This window comes from Manis pentadactyla, chromosome 7 (assembly GCF_030020395.1).
Source record: "Manis pentadactyla isolate mManPen7 chromosome 7, mManPen7.hap1, whole genome shotgun sequence".
Classification (NCBI taxonomy): Eukaryota; Metazoa; Chordata; class Mammalia; order Pholidota; family Manidae; genus Manis; species Manis pentadactyla.
In genome coordinates this window covers 148,842,109-148,865,786 of record NC_080025.1, presented here as the reverse complement: position 1 = coordinate 148,865,786, position 23,678 = coordinate 148,842,109, and the positions used below count along the sequence as shown (strand labels likewise).

General features: G+C 49.7%; 1 protein-coding gene across 3 annotated transcripts in view; it reads left to right on the top strand.

Moving 5' to 3' along the window:
• PTPRN2 (protein tyrosine phosphatase receptor type N2) overlaps nt 1-23,678 on the top strand; it is a 723,823-nt gene that overhangs the window by 257,917 nt on the left and 442,228 nt on the right. For all 3 annotated transcript variants that reach the window (XM_036899584.2, XM_036899583.2, XM_036899582.2), the window contains exon 4: nt 19,366-19,468. In XM_036899584.2, coding sequence (XP_036755479.2) covers nt 19,366-19,468 — 103 coding nt within the window. The remainder of the gene's footprint in view (nt 1-19,365; nt 19,469-23,678) is intronic.

Sequence of the window (23,678 nt, the reverse complement as noted above, 5' to 3'; positions counted from 1 at the left end):
AAAACATTTAAGTCTGATCACAAAAGATGTAGGCTGCCAAAACAGACCATTGATATTGGCTGATTTTGGTCAAGTTTCTGCCATGGCCATCCGGTCCCATCCACCCATGAAAGGACCAGGCTACTTGGTTTTACAGGTAAATTATCTCCACTCTTCAAGAAATGAATGATTTCAGTGTTGTTTAAAGTATTCCAGAGTATAAGTATTGGAAGTTTTCAAGTTAAGCAGCATGCTTCATTGCTTATTAGTAAAACAGAACAGAATCCAGAAATAGACTCACATATATATGCAATTTGAGTGTTATAATGATGGATTTTTAAATCAACAGGAAGAAGACAGTGTTCAATGAATTATATTCTGATGTTTTAGTAAAAAGTATCTGAGTTCTTATTTCTTTAGACAAATTCTGAATGGGTCAATAAGTTAAATGAAAGTGATACAAAAAAGTTGTAGAAGAAAGCATGGGTGAATTTGATTTATATTAGGGGGGCCCTTTTTAATTGTGATATGAAACTAACAAGCCATAAATGGAAAGAGTAATAAATTTGACTGTAAAACTTTAAAAATATTAAATGGAAAAAATGTAAGAAAAGCTGCAAGATGCACATGACTGGCAAAGACCTAGCTTTCACGTGTGGAGATCTCATGCAGGGGGTTGTGAGGGACAATACAAGCCAGCTGGAGCATTTATAGAAACAGGAAAATGAGCCAACTATAAGTACAGGAAATATTCATAATTAAAAAATCATTCATAATTAAAGAGAAACCATCACAACACGAGATGTAATTTCTCACTTAATTGACAAAAACTAGACTTTCAGTGGTGGCCGGTGCTGCGAGAGGTGCAGCAAATAGAAACTCTCACGCACAGTTATGGGAACAAAATCTGCCGGCTTTCCGGGGGAGGGTGGAGCTGTCATTACCTATTCCGTTGGGTTCACACCCCATTTGACCTAGCGTTCCTGCCACGAGGAATCGATGTGCACATATGCTTGCAGATTAGCCAAGGGCAGGTGCAGGGCATTTCTGGCCTTGTCTGGTCAAACACTGGAGGTGGGCCGAATGTCTGTCGGCAGTTCATACTGCCGGCGGGACGCTGCTGAGAAGACGGCGCCACCCTTCTGTCTGCCTCCGTCCCAGGAGCGGGCCTGTCCCCTGGTTCCCTGGCCTTGCTCTGATCCCCTACCCCCCGGGCGGGGCCTTGCTGAACTTGCTGGGCCCCCTTTCCTCCTGGTCTGTCCCTTCAAGGCCACGCACAGCGCCCCCTCTGCCCCGAGCTCGCTCCCACGGCGGGTCGTCCTCCCCGTGCGACGCCCTCTGGCTGCCCAACCATCATGTTGCCTTTGGGGGTCCTCCTAAATACTTCTTCCTTAGGCAGCACCTGCCTTGACACCCCGACTCTGTTATGGTGAGCACTGCCTTTCCTGCAGCCCGTCCTGCCGTGAGCAGCTGCCATGCAGAGGCTGCGTGGAGCCCATAACACGGGTGGGCTGCGTGGGTACTGCTACTGTCGTGCCACTGAGAGCCACACGTGTCACTGTTTATTCCCGAAGCTGTGGTGCTGAGGCAGACTCCCTGTCGGTTCCCGCAACCTTTCAGCCACGGCCTTTTGGCGGTGAGAACTTGCGGAATTGCCTGATATGTCCTGTTAGGGAAGAGGACGCTGCTGCTCTGAGATCCTCAGGGTCCTGCTGGAGTCTGCCCCTGGTGTGGGCCCTGCTGCCACGGGCATGGCCCCTGAGGAGGCCGACCGGGTTCACACAGCCGGTCTGTGTTCCTGTGTTTCTCTTGTGGGGGATCTGAGGGACGCTGGGGGAGGCCAGATAAGCCTCATAGTCCCCCACTGCACTGGGTGACGCCCCGCCAGGGCCGCCCTTTCTGTGGGTAGCATTGCCTTGAGCGGGTCCTTTTGCAAAAATGTATACTGGGGTCTGCATGTGCGTGTGGTGTCATGTGCACGCATGTGTGTGCCACACCAGGCCTGCCGTGGGTTCTGGGAGAGTGATTTTGTTCTGTTTGGGTTTGTTTTGATTGAAGTAATTTGATATGCAATATTATACTGGTTTCAGGTACACAACATAGTGGTTCAGTAGTTATGCACATTATTAAACCATCACCCCCACTAGTGTGGTTACTATGTATCAACGTAGGAAGATGTTACAGAACCAATGGCTGTATTCTCCATACTGTACTTCTCCCTGTGACTAGTTTATAATATCATGGGGAATTTTTATGCCCTTCTACCCCCCTCACTCTCCTCACCACCCACTCCAACCCTGCCCGCATGGTGACCTCCAGTCACTTCCCAGTGTCTCTGAGCCCACTGCTGTTTTGTTCATTTTATTTTGTTTTTGATTTTATATTCGACTAATAAGTGAAATTGTGTGGTATTTGTCTCTGCCTGGCTTATTTCATGGAGCATAATACCCTCTAGGTCCATCCACACTGTTGCAAATGGCAGGATTTCTTTCTTTTTTGTGGCTGAATAATATTCCATTGTCTATATGTACCACATCTTCTTTATCCATTCATGTATTTATGGACACTTTGGTTGCTTCCATATTTTGGTTATTGTAAATAATGCAGCAATAAACATAGGGGTGCATCTGTCTTTCTGAATCAGGGATTGTTTTCTTCAGGTAAATTCCCAGAAGTGAAATTACTGGGTTGGGTGGTATTTCCGTTTTTAGTTTTCTGAGGAACCTCCCCACCGCTTTCCACAGCAGCTGCACCAATTTTCAGTCCCACCAACAGTGCAGGAGGCCCCCTTTTCTGGGAGTGAGGTTTTGAATCCTGGGGACACAGAGCATCGAGAATGGACAGCAGCCCCTCTAGGAAAAGGCCTGGAAGATGGAGTTTACCTTTTCTGCAGTCTTCCTGGGACTAGCCTCCATCTTAGGTATTTCCCTGTGACTCAGTGATTTGCATTTCTTACTTATTTTCAGGTCTGTTTGGCTTCACAAAGAATGAATTTCAGTCTAGAGAGAGTTGAAGTACTTTGGTTTTCTAAGAGCAAAGGTGACTGCAGTCCCTGCCAACGGGGGGAGCAGAACTCGCGCCCTCTGCGTCCTCAGTGTGGGATCAAGGGTGAGGTGGCGGCTCCCTGCTGCCTGGGAAGGGCATGTTTCTGTGTTTTAGTAAATATATGTGCCATGGGGTACTATTCTTTTGCCCTGTGTGTGTGTGAACTTCTGCAGTATTATTTAAAAAGAGCTGGCTCACCCTCCTTGAGCCGTTTCCCCGGCGTCCTCTGGAGCAGTGGGGTCGCCGGTCGCCCCTCTGCCGGCCCTGAGACTGCCCGTGCAGACCCGGCCGCAGCGAGTGGTGGGGCAGATTCAGCAGGGTGAGCTGTCCTGTGCCTGGGCTCCAGAACCAGGGGACTGCCCCACCCAGGTGGGCAGTCTCAGGTGACATGCGGGTCTGTGCGTGGGTCTTGGTAAGAGCAACACACGTGACTGTGACCACCGCGGCCGCCACATGTGGGCAAGGGCGGGCTTCTTCCCTGGGCCCCCTGCTCCTTTCCAAGAAATTCAACCTAGAAGAAAGTCCTGTGGGTTTATGAAGCTGTGAGAGGAATAGGCTCAAAACTGAACAACCAGCTCATTCATTTACTGGCTGACCGGCTGGGCGACTGTGTCCTGTGGCCAGTTCTGGGGCAGCTTCCATTGTGTTCATGCAGAGTCACGTCATCTGGAAAATGAAATTGGTGAGATCCCATCAGTTTATTGGAAGCAAAGACATGAACATTTATCTTAAATTCTCCCAGTATTAGTGCTTGAGATATTCCAAGCACTTCGGGGAGAAAAGGATAGAATAATTTCGGTTTGATTTGTTCTGGACGATTAAGTCCCATTTAGGGAGACGGTGCCTTTGTGTGGTCTCTGGTTTCCGGGAAGAATGCTCTGACTCCCTCAGCGGCCTGGTGTCCACTAGAGGAGTGGGTTTGTCTTCCCAGCATCCCACCGTCGGGATTCCCAGGTCGTGCTCTGGGTGGTTTGGGGTTTGGGAGGGGTGTTTGCATGGGAGCCTGCTGAACCCGACACCCGGTTCAGCTGGGTTAACTCAGTCCTTGCACCGACTCTGGCCTTGCTGGGACCGTCACGCCTCCAGATCCATCTGTTCTGTGCTGCCATGAGTTCGGTGGGGCTGCTTCCCCATAGCTGTGTGCCTGGACAGCTGGTGGGGGCTCTCCGTCACCTCTGCGCGTCTTTGCGGGCTGTGCCTAATGTGCTTGCATAAGCAGGACAGACATGAGGGGAGCGGAGTGGCTCAGCTTGGGCTCTTGGGGCGCCATCCGGGGGCGCAGTGTTCTCAGTCTGTCCGCACAGATGCCTCCCTGGCCAGCACCCAGCTGCCAGAATGCTGCACCACGCACCACCCAGAGGCACTGGGGCATTTTGTTTCTCCTTCGAGTAACTTGGCGCCAGGAGGCCTGCCAATGCAGCATGGCACGGAGCTCCCCTTACGGCCTTCAGTCGGGCCGCTGGTGCCCCAGGTGCCCACGGACTGCCACACTACAGAGCTGCGAATGCCAGGGCTGCCATGGCAGCTGGAGAGGTGAGCGTCTCAGCAAATGAGGGGGACCTTCAGCTTCACCAGCCTTTCATCTTCAATGACATGAGTGTCGTGGGCAGTGACCACGAGGCCAGCTGCCAGGGAGGTGTTGCTGGCCGTGGCCACGTGCTGCTGCTGTGCGTGGGGCACGCATCGGCGCATCCTCTCCTGCGGGGGCTCTTCCTGGACGGTAGCTGTGGGGTCCTGTAGGCGTTCAGTCTCACACACTTTGCTTATTGGACGTTCTCTGAGTCTGCGCACGTCGCAGAGCAGCAGCGGCGTCCATGTTGAGAGGAACGCGGTGCTTTTCCCCGTTCGTGGCTGGTGACTGCCGAGTGCCACAGGGCATTTGCATTGATCTCTTTGTCCCCAGGGCTGTGTGTCCATCCTGCAGGTGGTCATGTTGTCAATGCCAGTGTGCCTTGTTTGTGAGTGTCCACAGAGTGACACCGCACTCTGCAGGCCCTCCTACCTTTTCTGTGCCTTAGGGGTTTCATTTTAGCCTAGATGTGAAGTCATCTTCTAAACTCTGTTTTTATGCTGTTTCTACCAAGATTTCAATTGTGCTTTGATTCCTGTACTTGTTTTAATCAAGGCAAAAATGTACTCAAGTCACTGCCCTAGTGAAGTAACTGAGATGGTCTTTCATACAAACACAGTTGGAAAGGCAAATTTATAGCTTTCTGAAAAATGTTATAAAACAGGTCTAAGCATCACTTGGTGTCAATTTGAAAGAAAATGTTAGGACTTTGGCTCAGAATTAAAGGTGTTTTGTGTCCTGTCAAAAAACAGACAAAAAGGGCAAAAACTGTAAGAATTCAGTTTGCATTCATCATAAGAAATAAATTCCTCCTTTAAATATTGTTGATTTTTCTATAAGAGTCTTTTGTTCTCTGTATGGTTGCATAAATGTGTGTGTGTGTGTGTGCGCTTGCTGTGTGTCCATGTGCAAGTATGTGGTCTGTGTGCATGTGTGTGCACTGTGTGTGTGCTCTGTGTGTATGTGCTCGGTGTGCGCTCTGTGCATGTGTGTGCTCTGTGTGAGTGTGGTCTGTGCGCATGTGTGTGCTCTGTATGTGTGTGTGGTCTGTGTGTATGGTCTGCATGTGTATGTGGTATGCACGTGTGTGTGGTCTGTGTATGTGTGTGTGTGCTCTGTGTGCTTGTGTGTGCTCTGTGTGTGTACTCTGTGTGTGTGTGTGGTCTGTGTGTGGCCTGCTTGTGCATGTGGTCTGCACAGTGTGTGGTCTGTGTATGTGTGTGTGGTCTGCATGTGTGTGTGGTCTGTGCATGTGCGTGTGGTCTGCATGTATGTGTGGTCTGTGCATGTATGTGCTCTGTGTGGTCTGTGTATGTGCATGTGTGGTCTGGTCTGTGCATGTGCATGTGGTCTGCCGTGTGTGTGGTCTGTGTGTGTGGTCTATGTGCATGTGTGTGCTCTCTGTGGTCCATGTGTGTACTCTGTGCACGTGTGTGCTCTGTGCATGTGTGTGTGCTCTGCGTGTGTATGCTCTGTGCACACGTGTGTGTGCTCTGCTGTGCATGCTGGAAAATGCATATTGACTCTGGACTGAGCAGACTGTGAAGGGAATGGGGACACTGGCCACCTCTCTGCTCTCTATATAACATCATCATTGTTTTGGATTATTTTAATTTACTTCAACATGTATTATGATTGCAAGTTACAAAAATAAAGACGAATGATAGATGTTCATTAGAAAGAATATGGAAAATACAGATAAGTGGAAATAAGAGAATATCCACACTCAGGCCTCCCAAAGACAAGGACTCACGCTGTCTGTATGATGCCTGGGACGAGAAGCAGATCATGCATGGCACACAGAGGTGGGCCACGGCCCGCGGCCGGGTGTGGGCGTGGGTGGGGAGGTTAGACCACGGCCCGCGGCCGGGTGTGGGCCTGGGTGGGGAGGTTAGGCCACGGCCCGTGGCCGGGTGTGGGCCCTGTGTGTTTCACTCATCTTTATAATAAGGACATTTTCTTTGTTATTACAGTGTTTTCATAAATATTTTAATGACTATAAAACTTCCTGAGTTGACATATGATAATTCATTTAAGGATTTATCTTTTGTCAGGCACATACAAATGTTCATATTTTTTCACTTCTGTAAATACAACACAATGCACACCTCAGCACGAAGCCTAGGAAATGTGCTGTGCCATATATACACACACATTGCATGGGAGGGTCTTGGCATATCTTGTAAAATCATAGTAAATTGTTTAAAACTGGAATGCATCCCTTATGTTTGTGGAATGTGCTTCTCTGCTGAAAGCATGCCCCTCGGCAGCTGACCAAGCACTTGGTAAGGACGTCACGGGGCATCTGACAGCCCCAAGGACTATCTGATCACATACGAGTCATAAACTGGAGGCTTGCAGGCCAGTTTAACTCTTAGGTGGTGGTGTTCATGTGTATGCATGTTCGTGTCTGTCCATGTGGTACATGTGTGTACATGTGCACACATGTGCTATTTCTTTGGTCTTACACAGTATTTAAAAATTTTTGAACTCTTTGCAAATATTTTAAAATTGGGATTCAAACAGACATGAATTTCTGAGTCCTCTGGAGAATGAGCGAACCTGCCTCCCAGGGCCTTACTCTCCGTGAGAAGGCTGTGCCCTGCGTTTGGCCTGGTTCCCACCACTGTCTGCTCCCCTACCTTGGGCTCTCGTGTTGGGATTTTTGTCTTAAAGGCATGTTGAAGCTTCTCCCACTTCAGTGCAGTCCCTGGTTCTTTGCTGCTTCAGATGTGCTCAGTCCTCAGTAGTATTTCGCCCTAAGGAGGTGCAGTTGCTTAGGAGGCGGTAGAGCCCATGGAGCCTACTCATAAATGCAGATGCTGCCTGGGAGGCACTCAGTGCTCAGAAGCACTTAGTCCTCAGCATTAGACAGAGACTGTGCTAAGGAGTGTGTGCCCTTCCTGTGGGGGGGGGTGGGCTGGCCTGCAAGACGCTCGTGTCCTCTGGATTGGCCCCCTAGACCTCCCTGAGGCCCCTCTGCTGAGACCCCAAGGCCCCCCTGGCTGCAGCACCACCCCAGGCCCAAAGAACAACCTGGAAAAACTAGAAACCACCTCTCAACTGTGTTTCATCTCGTGATGCCAGACAAATGGTTTGACAGATCCTTTTTCTCTCACCACATTAACTGAGACTTTTAAACCAAATTGTCCAGGATGTTGTACCCATAAGGGGATCCTTTTTATTGAAATTGAGCGAGAGAACATACTTGAGGTGAGACACTGTAAGCCATAAGTCGATTTGCTCTTCTTTAGATTACTTCTGAGAAGACTTTCTTTGCTGTGCTGAATCTGATTTAAAACCCCAAAACTTTACTGATGTGTCTGCTTCAGTCAGAGCTGAGGTTTTATGAAAGATGTCCGTGTGTAGCCAGAACATCCCAACCCTAGCTTCCTGGGGCAGCATGTTCTGTTTCCTGAAAGGAGCTCAGCTCTGTGGGTTTCTGCCTCACTCTTGGTCCCTGGTTTGGACCCTCACCTTCCAATCTCCATTTTGTTGATGCATGAGTTTCAGATCTCCTGGAAAATCCCTGCGTGGAGAGGTGGGGGGTGCGCACAGGCGACTGAGGCTGCAGCTCAGGACAAAGCCTGCAAAGATGGAATGGAAACAGGCAGAGAGAGGCAGAGAGGGGCTGTGCAGACTGTGTGCAGGCCCTGCCCCTCACCGGTGTGGGTGCTCACAGCTGGGGAGGCCCAGGGCCGTTCAGGAGCCATTGGGATGAAGTTTGGGTCAAATCAGATTCAATTAGGATTCGAAAACAATTAGCAAAGCAATGAAAGAGCTCCAACCGCACAAGCCGAGCCAGCCGGGTGAATGCGGACCCTGCGCCCTGCCCGCACCTCGTGTCCGCCTGGGGTGGGCGGTGTCAGGTCTCCACGCTGCCGCTGCCGGGGCCATATGCTCTGGTCGCCACGTACTTTTAGGAAGGTTGAAGCTCCGTGTATCATTTCGTTGACTTAAAAAAAAAAGCCCTCAAATATTTTCTTATTCAGTGAGTATTTGGGGGAGAATCTCATCCAGGGACATGTGGGCCATGGAATGTTAATTCAAAGATCGGCCCCAAGACCCAGGCAGGCCGCGAGAAGCTGGGCATCCCCTCACTCCCTGGCCCACTCAAGCCAGAGGGAGTCAAGATTCCGAGCAGCAGTGCCACCGTGGCTGGGAATGGATGGAATGCCTTGTACTTTGAAGTCTGTATTGGGAAGTGAAAGATTTCGATGAAAAGGTAAAGTCTGCCCACAGATCTGTTATGAAAGGAAATATTGCCAAAACTGGGGGAGAGAGAATCAACCCGGTGACTGAAATAATTTACAAAACACCACAGCTGGGAAACTTTGAAGGCTTCCATTGTAAAACTGGGCCTGGATGAGGCTGGTCCTTGGCACCAGGCCCAGCATTGCCCTGGGGGCTGAGGGCGCCTGCTCCGGGCTGTATCCCAGCAGTATGGCCTGCGTGGGGTCTCACGTTTAGACACAAATCCTAACGTGCTTCCTGGGCCTGCAGGAAGGCCTCTGTGGTGTGTTCCCCCGCAGTCTGCATTTCCTGCATCTGTTCATGAATAGATGGGAAGGAAGAATCTCATGTCATTATTTAGTGGGCTGCTGCTTCTTTGCTGTTAAAAAATATGCCTCTCCGCTGAGTCAGTGTTCCAAGAATCCTAGGGTCTGCTAGGCGTGGGGTCTGGGGCAGCGGCCTTCGTGGTGGGGTGCCGTCGGCTGCGTATGAGTGTGTTTAGTGGCGCTGGGCACCGTCTTTGCCCCTTTCCTCCCTCCTTGTTATTATTTAAAAGACTAATTTGCTAGGTTTATGTTCTTGGGTTTTTCCCTCTTTTTTATATGTTTTGCCTCATTTTACTGTGACCTTTTAATAGGAGAGAAATCGAGTTACCCTGAGCCAGCTTCCTGCATGTCTGTCAGAGACAAAACAGCAGCAAAGGGAAGGGGGCCTGTCAGCTCCACCGCAGGTGCATGTGACGCCCGGGCATCTGAGGCCTCCGACTGCCACTGTAGTTTTCTCTTGCATTGAGTGAGGGGGCTGGGCCATGGGGACCACCAGCCTTCCTCCCCTCAGTGCTTGGAGTTGCAGAAGCGTGACCAGCTCCAGCCCTCTGGGAGTGGGGTGCTCCCTGCACCCCTGGCACACAGAGCAAGTGCTGACCCTCATCTCAGAGGGCAAGGTCATTACAGCCCCTTGCATGCCATGCGGGGACCGTGTTGCCCATGGCCTGGGAGACCCAGGCCTGTTTCCATCTTGCTGGGAAATGGCTGTCACCTTAGCCTGCCACGTCCAGAGGTGGGAAATGCAGTACTTGGAATCGGGACTCTTACCTATGTGATGGCCCAGGAACTACGTCGGTGGCCACCCAGGAGAGCGTGTGAGATGACGCGATGCCACAGAAGGCGTCCCGAGCTCCGGAAGGAGGTCTGAGACAAGAATGAGTGTGAACCCAGGGGCCGCGGGGCAGCAGCTGGAAGGCAGTCCATCCCGGCGTTGACAGGTGGCTGTGGAAAGGGGGGATGTGCTGCTCACACATCCAGCACGTTCTGACAGCTGAGGGAGGTGCACACGGTTTGCAGCATGGACGTGAGCGCGGGTGCCGGCTCCACAGGGAGCAGCCTGGCTTGTGGACTGAAACAAAGCATCAAGTGATAGAACGAGACTGTCTGGAACATCCCGCCTCATCACTGGGCGAAAGCACCAGCAGGCCTGAGCGTCCTGGCGGGGGCAGAGTGCCGCATCCCGCCCACAAGGCAGCCTGGCTTCCTCTTGGCCGCAGGCGCTCGGCAGCCTGGGGCACCAGCGGTTCATTTACGTCGTGAAGTCTCCGTGTCATCCTGCTATTTGGAAAAGGCCTGAGAGGGGCCTTGCGGCAGACCTCAGAGGTTGTGGGTCCCCAGCAGCGTTGTACCAGCACCAGCGGTGACACATGGAAGTCTGTGGAGCAGACCCGGGTAGACAGGCAGATAGAGTGAGAGCCCTGGCCTGCTCCCTGCCCCGCACCCTCCAGGGCCCCACGGGGCCTCTGAGCCTCCTGCGCCTGCCCCGTGCCCTCCAGCAGGGGCCTGTCTCCATGTGCTGGTCGGGGTGTCACTCCTCGCTCCTGCCTTTGTCCCGAGACCCCTGTCACTGGGTCCCAGGTTTTGTCACCTCTTCTAGGGAATTCCTTTCTCCAGACATGCAGTGGAGGCCTCTTGCCCAGCCGGCTGGGACCCCAGCCTCCTCTGGCCATTGCATCACTTGCTGGAATCCTGCTGGCAGCTGCCAGGCCATCTGAGCCACACATGTCACCAGAAGCCTCCCTGGCTCACATGGACAGCTGCCACCTGGCCTCCACGTAGTGGGCTGGCAGCAGAGTAATGAGGGGCTTCCATTAAGGCACAGGAAGAAAAGGAGTTGTAGACCAGCAATTGAGAAGACCTGAAGTCCAAAATAAGTAGGTTCCAGAAACAGGACTTCCTGGGGACATAGGAGCAGTGAGTGCACTCGATTCAGAGGGACAGGACCAGGGGCAGGAGACGTGTGTCTCAAGGGTATGTGAGCTCTGGGGCTGCTGCCTCCTTTCCTGCCCGTGTCCTGCCATGCTCAGCGGTCAGGGCCAGAGAGAGCCCCCACTTTATTTTAGATTAACTGGCTGGGGAAGCAGCTGCTCCCTGATTGGTGGAGACCTTCCGAGTGTCAAGGCCCCTCGGTGACCCCGACGAGCCTTCCTCCCTCCGCCCTCCCCTCCAGCCTCGCAGCGTCTGTCCAGGGGCTTCCCATCCAGCTCGGTCCAGGTGTCCAGCAGCCCGCTTGGCCGGGCCCTCGGGGGAGCGCAGGGTGCCTGCCCGTCTGGGCGGCGGGGAGGCTGTGGCTGGTGCCCCTTCACCGGTAGGAAGCAGGGTGCCCAGCTCTGCCTTTGGAACCGGATGGGTGAGCAGAGCTGATGTGTGCCCCTGCCAGGGGCATTTCTGTGGCACCTGTCGTGTCGCTGTTGGGTGTCCTGGTTCTGATGTGGGGAGCCCCTGCTTTTATTCTCTCCCGCAGCCCTCTTTCTGTCCCTGTCTCCCTTTTCTGTCTCCCCCACCATTTCCCCCTCCCTCCCTCCCCCTCTTCCTCTCTCTGCGCCTCCTCCTGTTGCAGAACCACCTGGCTTCCCCCCACCGCACGGTTTGCTTTCTTCACAGCAGGAGCCACAGCCTGGCTCCTCCTTGATTACCTACTTGTCCTCAGTGCATCTCCCCCTGGGACGTAAGTCCCATAGTCAGAGCAGGAACCATGTCTTCCTTCAAGACAGATCTTCACGGGTCCGAAATCTGGAGACCAAATATGTTTCTGACTCCCTCTGGTTTACTGTAATGTAGTATATAAAATTAATATTTCATCGGTTATTTACGAAATTCCAGCCACCTATGACACGCTGAGTTTGTGTGCCCAAGAAGCACAACAACCAGCGTGTGGGGCTCAAGAGGCAGACCAGCCACAGACTGAATTTTCAGTCCCTTGAAGCTCAGCAGCACAGTGACATGGCTGTATCTGTGCCAGGGGAATGCGCATGCAAAGGCACCGGGATCACATCCCGCGTGCAGAAACACGGGGTGGAGACCAAGGGCGATGACCTTATGCTCTGGCTTGGGTTTCCTGTTCTCACAAAGCTTACAGTCCAGCAATGGCTGATAACGTTGACGGAACTGCTTCCTGCTGAGGAGTCTCTGTATTCTCGCTACCACCTTACAGCTCAGCAGTGGCAGAAAATATTCCCCAGCATCCCTCCTGCAGTGATGGCTCATTTCCTTAACAGTCAGATTTCTGGAGTGTGTAAAATAAAATACCCGCTGCTGATAGGTTTTACCTCAGGAAGGCCAGCTCGTCAGTGACGTTCTTCATTCTGGGGCTGAGTCGGTGGTTTTCAGGCTGTGTGGCCACACCTGTTCAGCTGTCGCTTCTTGCAAAGTGCATATTGCAGCCAGATCGCCTTTCTGGACGTTTTAAACAAGCACGCCAGCGGGTGAATATTTCAGCATCAAGTATTTTACTTCCCAAAGAACTCATCTTGGAAAGATGGTCTCAGAATCTGCTGAAGTCCTGCTGTTGCTCAGCACTTTTAAGATTCTTCTTTGGGATTTTCCTTCAGTAACGTGGCATGGGGCATCTCTGAACATTCCCAGGAATGGGAATCTTTGCTCTTCGGTTTGTGGAAGATGGTGTAAAGTTATTTCCTGCATGTTGATAAGTAAGTTGATTATCACACTGCTTTAATAAAAAAATGGAGCGTGAATATGTACTGATAAGACTAACTTCTTGCATGGTTTGTATCAGTCTTTGAAAACACTTCCAAACAGACAGGGAACTACCTCGGGCGGTGGCCTGCTGGCGAGTCTTGGGCGTGTGCACGGCAGCGTGACCTAGAAGCGAGCCTCCCTGGTGATGGCTACGCAATGAGCTGCTCCACGGACTGAACCCAGGGCACACCCACGCAGGCTCCCGTGCTGCCCTGCCCACTCCCGGCCCCGGCCTCCTCCGTCTGTGTGTGGCTCACGGGTCTGGCCGGGGGCTGAGTCGGCTTCTCCAGTCACGGGGCCCTGCTGATCCCTGGGCTCTGTTTGTCGTGTGTCATGCGTCGTGCGGAAATGCCGTCTGCACTGGGGACTGTCCTTGACGCCGTTCAGCAGGTCCCTTCCGGGGGAGGTCAGAGGAGCCGTGCTGTGCTCCAAGGGGGTGCTGGCTGGTGGCGGCACTCCAGGCCTCCGGTAGACACAGCCCTGCATGAGACCTGCAGTAGACACGCTGAGCACTGCACCCCCAAACCTCCTCCCTGCTCGCACCCCACTGGCCGTGTACACTGGGGCTGCGGGCCCGGTTTAGCCTCCCCATAGCACGGAACACAGGCCGTCTCCCTTCTGATCCTCTCTGGTCATCGAGTTTGCAGTAACTGCTGCCCCTCGGGGCCACCCCCTTGCCTGTCCCTGGGTGTCTGACTGTTTCCGCTGCTGCCCTTCCTCTCGGGCCCCGCACTGGCAGGGTGCCCCCGAGTCCTCTTCCCAAATGGTGGAGGGCCGCCTGCTCCCTCTGGGGAGTTCGCTCCTTTTCCATTGTCCACGTCGCTTCCTGCCTGACGGGCCTCATTGCGGACGCGGCACACGTGGCTCTCGGGGGCGGGCCTGAGGCTCACTCACTCCTGTGGCATCTCCCCAGGGTGCGTGGTGCCCCTCCTCACCTTCTCGGCCTGGCACAGTCCCTTCAAGGGGGCTTGCCACCCGCCGCAGGGTTCTTCAAACTGCGGGCTGCGACCAGCCAAGGGTCATGAAAGAGTTCCAGGGTGTTGCAGCCAGAATTTTTAACAGTGAAATTTTCTGCATTGATATGATTATGTAGTTTTTTCTTCTTTAGCCTATTAATATGGTGAATTGTATAAATTTTTTTTGGAATATTGAACCAGCCTTGCATACCTGGAATAAGCCACATGATGCATAATTATTTTCATATATTGAAAGATTTTATATACTAATTCTTCTCTTAAGGATTTTAATGTCTATATTCATGAGGGATATTGGTCTGTAGGTTTCTTTTTTTTTTGGCATTGTGTTTGCCTGCTTTTGGTATCAGGTTAATACTAGCTGTATAAAAATAACTGGGGACTATTTCCTTCTCATTTTCTGGAGGACATTGTGTAGGAGTCATATTAATTCTCCCTTCAACGTTTGGTAAAATTCCAATGAATCCATCTGGATCTGCAGATTTCTTCTTGAGGAGGTTTTTAATTATGAATTCAATTTCCTTCATAGCTACAGGGCTATCAAATTATCTGTTTCATATTGGATGAGTTGTGGTGGTCCGTGGAATTGGTCTTGTCTGTCTCAGTTGTCACGGTATGTGTGTGGCCTTGTTTGTTCCCTTATGAGGTCTGCTGGGTCTGTGTTGATGTATTTGTTTTATTGCTGATATTGGTAATTTGTGACTGCCTTCTTTTTTTCTTTGACAGTGTTGCTAAAGGTTTGACAATTTTATTGATATTTTCAGGGAAACAGGTTTTGTTTAACTGACTTTCTCTTTTTTTTTCTGATTTCAGTTATATTGATTTCTACTATATTATTTACTTCCTTGTATTTTGAGTGTATTTTGCTTTTCTTTTCCTAGCTTCTAGATGTGTGAATTTAGATGGCTGATTTGAGACTTTTTCTAATGTAAGCATTTAGTGCTAACACTTTCAGTGCAACTCTAACTGTGTCCCACAGATTTTGTTATGTTGCATTTAGTTTTCATTCAGTTCAGTGTATTTCCTTCGATTCTCTTTGACCCATGGATTATTGGAAGTGTGTTGTTTAATTTCCAAGTGTTTGGGGGAGGTTCTTGTTATATTTGTGCTATTGATTTCTAATTTGACTCCACTGTGATTAGAGAATGAATGCTTTCCAAATGATTTCTGTTCTTTTAATTTTGCTGAGGTTTGTCCAGGATATGGTTTCTCTCTGTCCATTATCTGTGGGTACCCGAAGAGAGTGGGCACTCTGCTCCTGGTGGGTGGCATGTTCTATCAACACTGATCATAACTGCTGATTGATGGTTGTGTTGAGTTCTTCTCTGGCTTTGCTCATTTTCTCTTTATTTGTCCAGTGGCTAAGAGTGTGGTGTTGAGGTCTCTCACCATAACTGTGGGTTTGTCTATTTCTCCGTTCAGCCCCATCAGTGTTTTCGTCTCATATTGCAGCTCTTTTGTTTGATGCACATGTATTTAGGATTCCTCACCCTTTTGTCATCGCATGATGTGTCTCTGGTAATTTTGTTTGCTCTGAAGATTAATTTGTCTGTTACTACAATAGCAGCTGCTTCTGTTGTTCTTTACTGCTTGCATGGTATATCTCTTTCCATCTGTTTACTTTCAACCTGCCTATGCATTAGATTTGAATTGAGCTTCTTGTGAACAGCATATTATTGGATCATGCTTTTTTAGTTCACCTAATCAATGTCTGTCTTTTCATAGGTATATTAAGCCATTTACATTTGATGTAATTGTTGACATATTAGGGCTTAAACCTCCCATTTTATTATTTTCTATTTGTTCTATTGTTTCTCTGTTTTCTTTCTCCTGCATTCCTGTAGGTTTTGTTAACATTTTTTAGAAGTCCATGGTGATGTACCTATAGTGCTTTTGAGTGTATCTCTTGGCAGTCTTCTTAGTGGTTGGCCTAGATCTCACAGCATATATACCAGACTTATCACAGGGTGCTGGTGTTGTCATTTTGCCAGTTCTAGGATACAGAGACCTTATCTCCCTTCATGATTTGTCCCTCTGTTTACTACAATTGTTTGAAATATTCCCTCTGTGTGTTCAGAAGCACATCAGGAGTGTCACCACATTCGTTCCAGCTGTCACGCGTGACCGCAAGACTCAGGAGAAGGAAGGCTGCTCAGGATCCCAGGGCTTTGCTCTCTGTGTTCCTCTTCCTCCCTGAGTTTCATGCTCCTCTGCAGAGTCAGAGATGTTCTCAGAGCAGTTCTTTCAGGGAAGGTCTGCTGTAAAAAAATCTCTCATTTCCCCTTGTTCTGAGAATGCCCCGGTTCCCTGTCGTTTCTGAAGGATATTTTCGAGGGTGTCTGGATTGTGAGATTCTCAGGACGGTTCTTTCTTTCAGCACTTGAAAAATGTCGTGTGATTTCTTTGTGGCCTCTGTGGTTTCTGTTGAGAAACGCTCTCATCTGAACTGTGTCCCTTGTAGGTGGAGTGTCATTTTCTCTAGCTGCTGTCAAGATTTCTTCTTTGCCTTTAGTTTTCAGAAGTTTAATCATCATGTGCCTTGGAGGGGATTGGGGTTTACCCTGTTTGGGTGCTCAGCTCTGTGAGTCTTTAGGTTATATCTCCTGCCAAAATAAAGAAGTTTCCAGCCATTATTCATTTGAAGGCCTTTCCAGCCCTGCCTCCTCTCATCTCTGCTCCGGGACCCATGACGTCGACGCCAGAGCCCTTGTCGGGCCCCCCTGTCCCCGCGGCCCTGCCGGTTCCTGTGCCCCCTCTTCTCTGCTCTTGCACTCGGGCCATTTCCACTGTCCCTCTTCACGGACTTTCCCATGTCCACTGTGCTGTTCACTTTGGTCATTGTGTTTTTTCAGTTACACTGTTTCTAGTTGGTTCCTTTTATATCTATTATATCTAAGCTGAGGCTTCCTATTTTTTCAGTTCTTGTCAAGCATGTTCATAATAGTTCAGTGAAGCATTCTTGTCCGGCTGCAGCCTCTGTCAGGTAATGCTGACGTCCCCGTCATCTCAGGGTGGCGTCTGCTGGTTGTCTTTTTTCATTCAGTCTGAGGTCTTCCTGGTTCTTGGTATGACAAGTGACTTACTGCTGAAACCCGGACATTTGTGTACTGGGCTATGAGACTCTGTGTCTCATTTAAGCCTTGTGAGTGGGCTTTCTGTGGCCCTGCTCTGCTGGGGGGAGGTGCGGGGGGGTCTCTCTGTTGCTGACCCATGGGTAGTCCAGGTTCCTCACTGGACCTCTGCTGACACCTGAGGGGAGGGGACTTGTCCTTAGCTAGGCAGGGGGTAGGTGGGAGTTTGACCTGCCCACACGGTCTCCACCAATGTGGGGCAGTTGCCGCCCAGCAGGGATCCCGTGGCCTGCGAGGCCTGCTCTGAGGACAGCAGCGGGCTGGGGGAGGCTGGGAGCCTCGTTCCAGCCTCATGAGGAAGTGTGTCCGGCTAGCTTCGGCCGCTGCGGGAGTCGGTGGGGAGACACTGCTCGTCATATTGTGGTGGGCAGTGGGGGCAGAGCTGTTCTGGCCTAAGAGTGCAGAGTCACACCTTTCCTGCCCTGCAGCTAGAGAGGCCTTTGGCTGGGGCTCATCTGCACCTGCCGCTGTTGCTGGCTGGCTGACTCTGCTCCAAGTCCGAGATGCACGAACCCAGAGAAAAGCCCAGGGAAGCCGGCACGTGCCTCCCTGCCCATCCCCAGGGCCCTCGCCCGGCTGCCTCCCCTCTATGGTTCACAGCCGTCCATGCATCACTCCCTGGGGCTTCTGTCGTACGTCGTGGGAAGAGTAGGGAGAAGTGTCTTCTCCATCTTCCAGAAAGCAGGACCCTTGCTTCCCAGGGTTTTGTCCAGCATGCCTGGGGAGAGGTTCAGAAAAGACATCTACCCCGGGGCCCATGCATTCCTGGTTTTGTGTCCAGGCGCCTAGTTCCTGCCTGCTCCCCGGCAAGTTTATCAGCCAGGCCGGGGTCCGTCAGGGCTGCACCCAGGTCGTCCATACAGAACACCTTAGCCAGGCAGCCAGCGGTCATGACTGAGACCTTCCCACAGACCCTGGAAGTGACAGCTCAGACCTTTGTGCTCTTAGGTAAAATGCTGTTGAAGTTCTGTTACTAAAAATGAAATATTTTTCTTAGAAAGTTCCTCTTGTGCTCTTGCTCTTTTCTGTTTCCTGACAAATGAACAGAAGGCCATCCTCTTCGGGGTGCGTGGCCAAACAACGCTTACTTTCCAGACCACGGCTGGATGTCCTGCCAACCTTGCAAATGTGCCCTCCATTGGGAACGCTCCTGGCGACAGGCTGTGGCCAGTACATTTCACAGGGGGGTTCTCGGTTGCTTTTGGCAAACGGGACAGACATGCTCGCTAGTGAGTATGTTTAATCCTAGAATAATGGTGGCAGGGGCTGTGGGGCTGGGCCTCCCGTCAGGGACCCATTCTTCACATGTGTCCCAACAGAGTTCCAGAACCTAGTAGGCCTAGGAGGCTGGCCTCTTTGGTGAATTTTCCCATCAGCTTCCTCTTAGGTAACGCCATGGAGACTTCTGAGGTTTGCATCTTGCCATTTGTAAACTTTAAGAAAAGTTGGATTTGCATTTGAAAAACATTCAGGAGTGTTCATGATGGCAGCTTATACCTACTGAGGCATTTCGCTCCCAGAAGGCGAGGTCCTCAGCAAGTTCCGGACCTCCCTGTACCACACTCACGCACACAGAGACAAGCACAGAGCCCGCCTGGTCTGAAGGTTTTGGTAATGTTTTTTGTACAAGGCATAAAAATATATCTCTGTAATTACATGATATTTAGTGATTAGATAATTATGGATAATTGCATGGGGTAGTTCTAAGTGCTAAAGTGTTAGCATAAGATCTAAAATGTACAAATTGCATAATAATTATTCTTGGGGGTTATTTGGTAATTCTGAGCCTAATTATTATGTGATCTGTAGTGCATGTAATTAATGCAGAATCACATGGATTTTACCTTCATAACTACTCCACTCTTGTTACAAAGCTCTTTGTCATAACATTTGAACATAAATATAATGTAATTGGCTCCCAGATACAGTACATTAAGCCCATGATAATTGCCTTCACGGTAACAATACCCTCACTTCATTCCAAACGCGTGGCCCTTAAGCAGGATGGGGTATGAGGAGTGTGGCTGAGTGCTGGGCGGACGGGTGTGCATTTGGGTCGGGGTAGCTCTGCCGTGACCAAAGCTTCCTGTGGAGAACCTTTGCATCCTCCATAGACACAGTCTGTCTTCCTGCAGAACCACGTGCCTGAGGCTCCTTGCTGTCCAGCCACAGCACCACTATCCCTGATTTTTTTCATCTAGCAAAGCCCCCATCATATTTCTGATCGAAGTCTCGGAAGGCTTGGAGTTTCTGCAAGGAGAAGACCTTAGTAATAAGCCACAGTGGGACCCTTAGGGTTGCCCATGGCACGGGGGGACTCTGAAACGGCAGCAGTTTCTCATGGGGCTGAAATGGGAGTCTGGCTCTGTCCCCAAATTAGTAATGCGTCTTTTGCAACTTCCTCACAGGCCTCACATGGCAGGATGACTACACGCAGCACGTGATGGCCCAGGAACTCACAGACCTTCCCAGAACCTACCTGCGGCTCCCTGAAGCTCCCAGCCCAGCCAGGTCAGTGGACTGCTCTCTGTCCCCTAGCCGTTTGGCCACGGCCGGCCTTGGTCAAGTCTGTTTTTGTTTAATCAGGCAAAGCACCCACTCTGCTCTGAGGGGGTCCTCCAGAAAGTGGGGATGTCCATAAGGAGCAGGTGGGGGCTTCCTCTGCATAGTGTCCTGGCCTGTGGGAGGCGGCTGCCTCCGAGTCGCCCTCCAGTGAGGCGCCACCCTCGTGTGCCGCCGTCCGCGGGCCCTTCCCCAGGCCTCAGAAAGGCCTGTGTCTTCAGAGCCAGGTTGTAAGCAGAGAACTTAAACATTCTCATTTCCTGTGAGAATGCATGTTCACTTCAGTACAGAAGCAGAATTAAGTAGGAAAGTCCTCTGGTTCCCCGAGCCGAGCATTTTGCTCCACAGCGCCCCGGCTCGTCCTCAGCACACACCAGGAGGCAGGCAGCCAACGTCTTCGCCTCCTCACAGGACAGGAAATGAGGCTCAGTCCGAAGACAGGGCGAGTGGCGAGCTGGGCGGTCTCCTGCCAGAGCCGCGCGCTGTGCTCTTAGTGAAGCTGTGATTGAGTGTGGGGCACCGTCCCAAACGGCCTTGAACTCTCCTGAGGGTGGGGAATGGGCCGGATGCCCAGGAAGGCATGAAGAGGTGGGAAGCCCCCGTCAGTCGTCTAGGAGGCAGGGAATGGGGCCGAGAAGCACAGTGCCAGAGGCTTACCTGAAGCGCGCTGCCAGGGAGTGTCGCTGGGAAACCAGGCCAGCCTTCGGGCACACACCCAGATGCATGCTCCGTCCTTGCCAGTGTTAATGTTGTCATTGAAAAAATGGCCAGTTTCATTGTGAAAAATGGTACCTTATTTTTTATTACAGTTGAGGTTAAAAGTTTGAAAATGCACATGTTACAGATTGGGATTTTCTTTTATGTGGGTTTCCGGTATATGATCTTTGTCCATTGTTCAAACTGAATAGCGGTCCTTCTTTATAAAATTTCTACAAAACTTCCTTTAGCATTAAAAGTATCTGCTTCCCTGTGTGTGTGTGTGTGTGTGTGTGTGTGTGTGTGTGTGTGTATTCTTACTATCTTTTTTATAGGTAACTCTTATGACACGTCCATTGTCCTCTGAGATTACTGGTAAAATATGGCCACGGTGTTTACTGTGTGTATTTGGGACATTTATATTCTTGTAGAGAGCAAATTCTACTCATGGGGCTTCCAAGTTTCTTAACTGTTTGTGATACCGTGTTACACTGTAACTTTACAACTCACTCCACATGCATGTAGGTTCCCTCCTTTGTCATTTTATTTAACTTGACTTTTCACTGTTTAACATAACTTTTAAAAAGAATTATCTCTCAGACTTTCTTCTTTCTACTATCTTGAAGTTTATTGTTTTTTATAAAACTTCCTGAGTTGGAAGTTTTGTTCATGTCTTCATTTATTCATTTTCTAAGGGTGATGAGGGCTGGGGTGAATGCATTTGCCTCTGAGAACAGTTCTAACGTTGTCCTGTGACCTCCACTATTTGTGTCTACTCTTGTTCTAAATTATGTGTAATTGTATTTATACCTTTGAAAACAGTATTTGGCAGGCTTCTGTAGTTTTCATATTTACATATTGTTTAAAACTTTAACTTAGTGTCTAGTTTTACAGAATTTTAGTCCATGAGACCTGTTCAGTTTTTACTTTTTTGGAATTTTGAGGTTTTCTTTGTGGCCTAGCATTTACCACACTGCTGCTAATGTTCAATGGATACTTCAAAAAGCTATTGTGTTTACTGTTTGTGGGGTACAGATTTTAATATATAGTTTATAATTTTATATGAACATAATTTACAATTATGTATAAAGATCAATTATACTACAGAAAATCAATATGTCTTTGATTATATTTTGACATACTGAAGTTTCTCAAACCAAAACTGTGTTTCTGTGAATTTTACTTCTGCTGTTTGTACATTTTGCTGCGCACTGCGCACAGGAGGCTGAACGTTAGGCCTGGGCTGCCATCACTATACCTGCTGACATTTTCAGGAGGTGCCCTTTGCTGCCTGAATGCTTTGGTCTTGGATTCTGTTTTTCCAAAACTAGTGTTTCCATCCCTGCTTTATAACTTTCTTGCTGCTGAATCACTCTGTGGCCACCCTTCACCATTTCTCCTTGGACTCATCTGTGTGCACGCAGCCTCCGTAAACCGCATCTAGCGCGCCCAGTGGCATTTTAACGGCCCCTGGTGCGGCTCGGTGAAGGCGCTCACACCACCCAGGGCCCGATCGCTCTGCTGGCTGGCCTTTCCTGTGTGGACTGCAACTGGCAGGCTTTAATCACCTGACTGTTTGCAACTACATGTCTTCCTTTAAATTCAGTTTATGTCCATCACCTTTAGGTTTTCCAGAGGTTTTCTGAAGTAACAGGTTTATGTCATTATTAGTGAAGGACTCACTGTCTTCTGATTGCCCCACTGGAGACAAGGAGCCCATCATGCCCACCTTCCCCACTTTCTCCCCCTCCTTCCCAAGCTTCCCGCCTGCTTCTGGCCCGGTGCTGTCCACAGGGGGACATTCAGCCAGTGCCTGCCCAGTGACAAGGAAGGAAAGAATGCATGATCTGTGACACCTCTGAATTATTCTGTGGATAACTCCACAGCCCAGAGTTCTGCCTGCCTTTCTTCGTTCCAGGACACTTCTAGAGCATTCTGTAATTCACAGATTTTAAGTATCCACAGGGGGCCAGTGATATAATACTTGGCATTCTTCTTAAGACAGTTGATCTTTGGAGATGTTAAGTAACTTGCCCCAAACCAGTGACTTTTCAGGAGGCAGTGATGAGCTGAGAAGTCTTCAGGAACCCCACCCTGCTCTTGGGCTGGAGTAAGACGCGTGGGTAAGTGGGGGAGGGGCCACGTGCAAAGCCACAGAGCAGGAATTAGGGATTTTGGATGTAAGGAACCAGGCCGGAGGCACCTGGGTACCCAGGATGCAAGAGCCCATCGCTGCCCTTGCAGACACCCCCAGAGCAGAGCAGGGACCCAGAGGGTCGGAGTGTGGGGGCACCCCAGTGTCTGTGGAGAGGGTAGCCCAGCATGTGGCCTGGAAGCTCAGGAAGGCTTTCCCTGGAAAATAAAGTAGACCCAAGGTTTGGATTTTTAAGAAAAGGAATGGGATCAGATTCACTGTGTGCTCTTTGCAAAGATTTTGTTCATAAGTTGGATTGTGTTTTCTCCAGCAAATTGAGTGTTAACTGATAGCATCACATGTTATTTTAAGGTCAGTGCATACAAGTGGGATAGAGAGTGGGAGTCCTAAATGTAAGCCATTTTTAATCTTTTTGACGTAGAAAATGTGTACTTACAAAGTTTTGACCTACTTAAAACTGAATGACAGGCAAAAGTCAATTTGCAATTTAATTGCTACAATATTTGCAGTACATGATGATGGACACTGCATCACTGTCACATATTACGGTGTCACACGAGGCTCTGCCGGTGCCAACAAAGAAGATGGATAAGACGAGTTGTAGGCACTTTTATGAGGTGGTTCTATCTGCATTGATTAGCAATTAGTGAGAAAAATAGACAAAATACCAGAGAAGTAAATTGACTTCAGTTAAATTACACACTGACAACATAGAGCATGAAATTTCATCCATTAAAAAATGGTCAAGGAAACTATAGCCATGATTTGAGGTGCAAAGAACCATGAAGCTTTTGATAATTTATGTGCCTGTGAAGTCTGAGCCAGAGTGACTTGAAAAGGCATTAGAAATAAAAACAGGAGAGATTGATCGATTGAGATAATTAAACACAAATATGAAAATTTTCTGGTTCAACTTTTATGCAATACCTACAGATATCTCACACCTGCTTAGTGCTGTGTTCTTGACAATCTGACTTCCTTCGTGACAAAACTAGCTTGGAGCCTGTTCCCTGTCACTCGACTGGGAAGTCTCCTGTGATTTCACATCTACCTAAAACCCAATATGTTCCATCAGCATCTGAACCGCAGTAAAGACCCATGTATAATGACTATCATGTGTGTATAAAATACTTCAGCCATTGTTACTTGGACAACAAAAGTGGATATAGGTTAATAGCCAATTGAGTGCTTTGTATGCAGGAACATAGCCACACCCAGCCTCTAACACACACATACACAGACCCAGGCCCCATGAGCTGCCATAGCTAGGGGAAGGCCTTTCCCCTTTTTCTGTGTTTACAGCTTTTT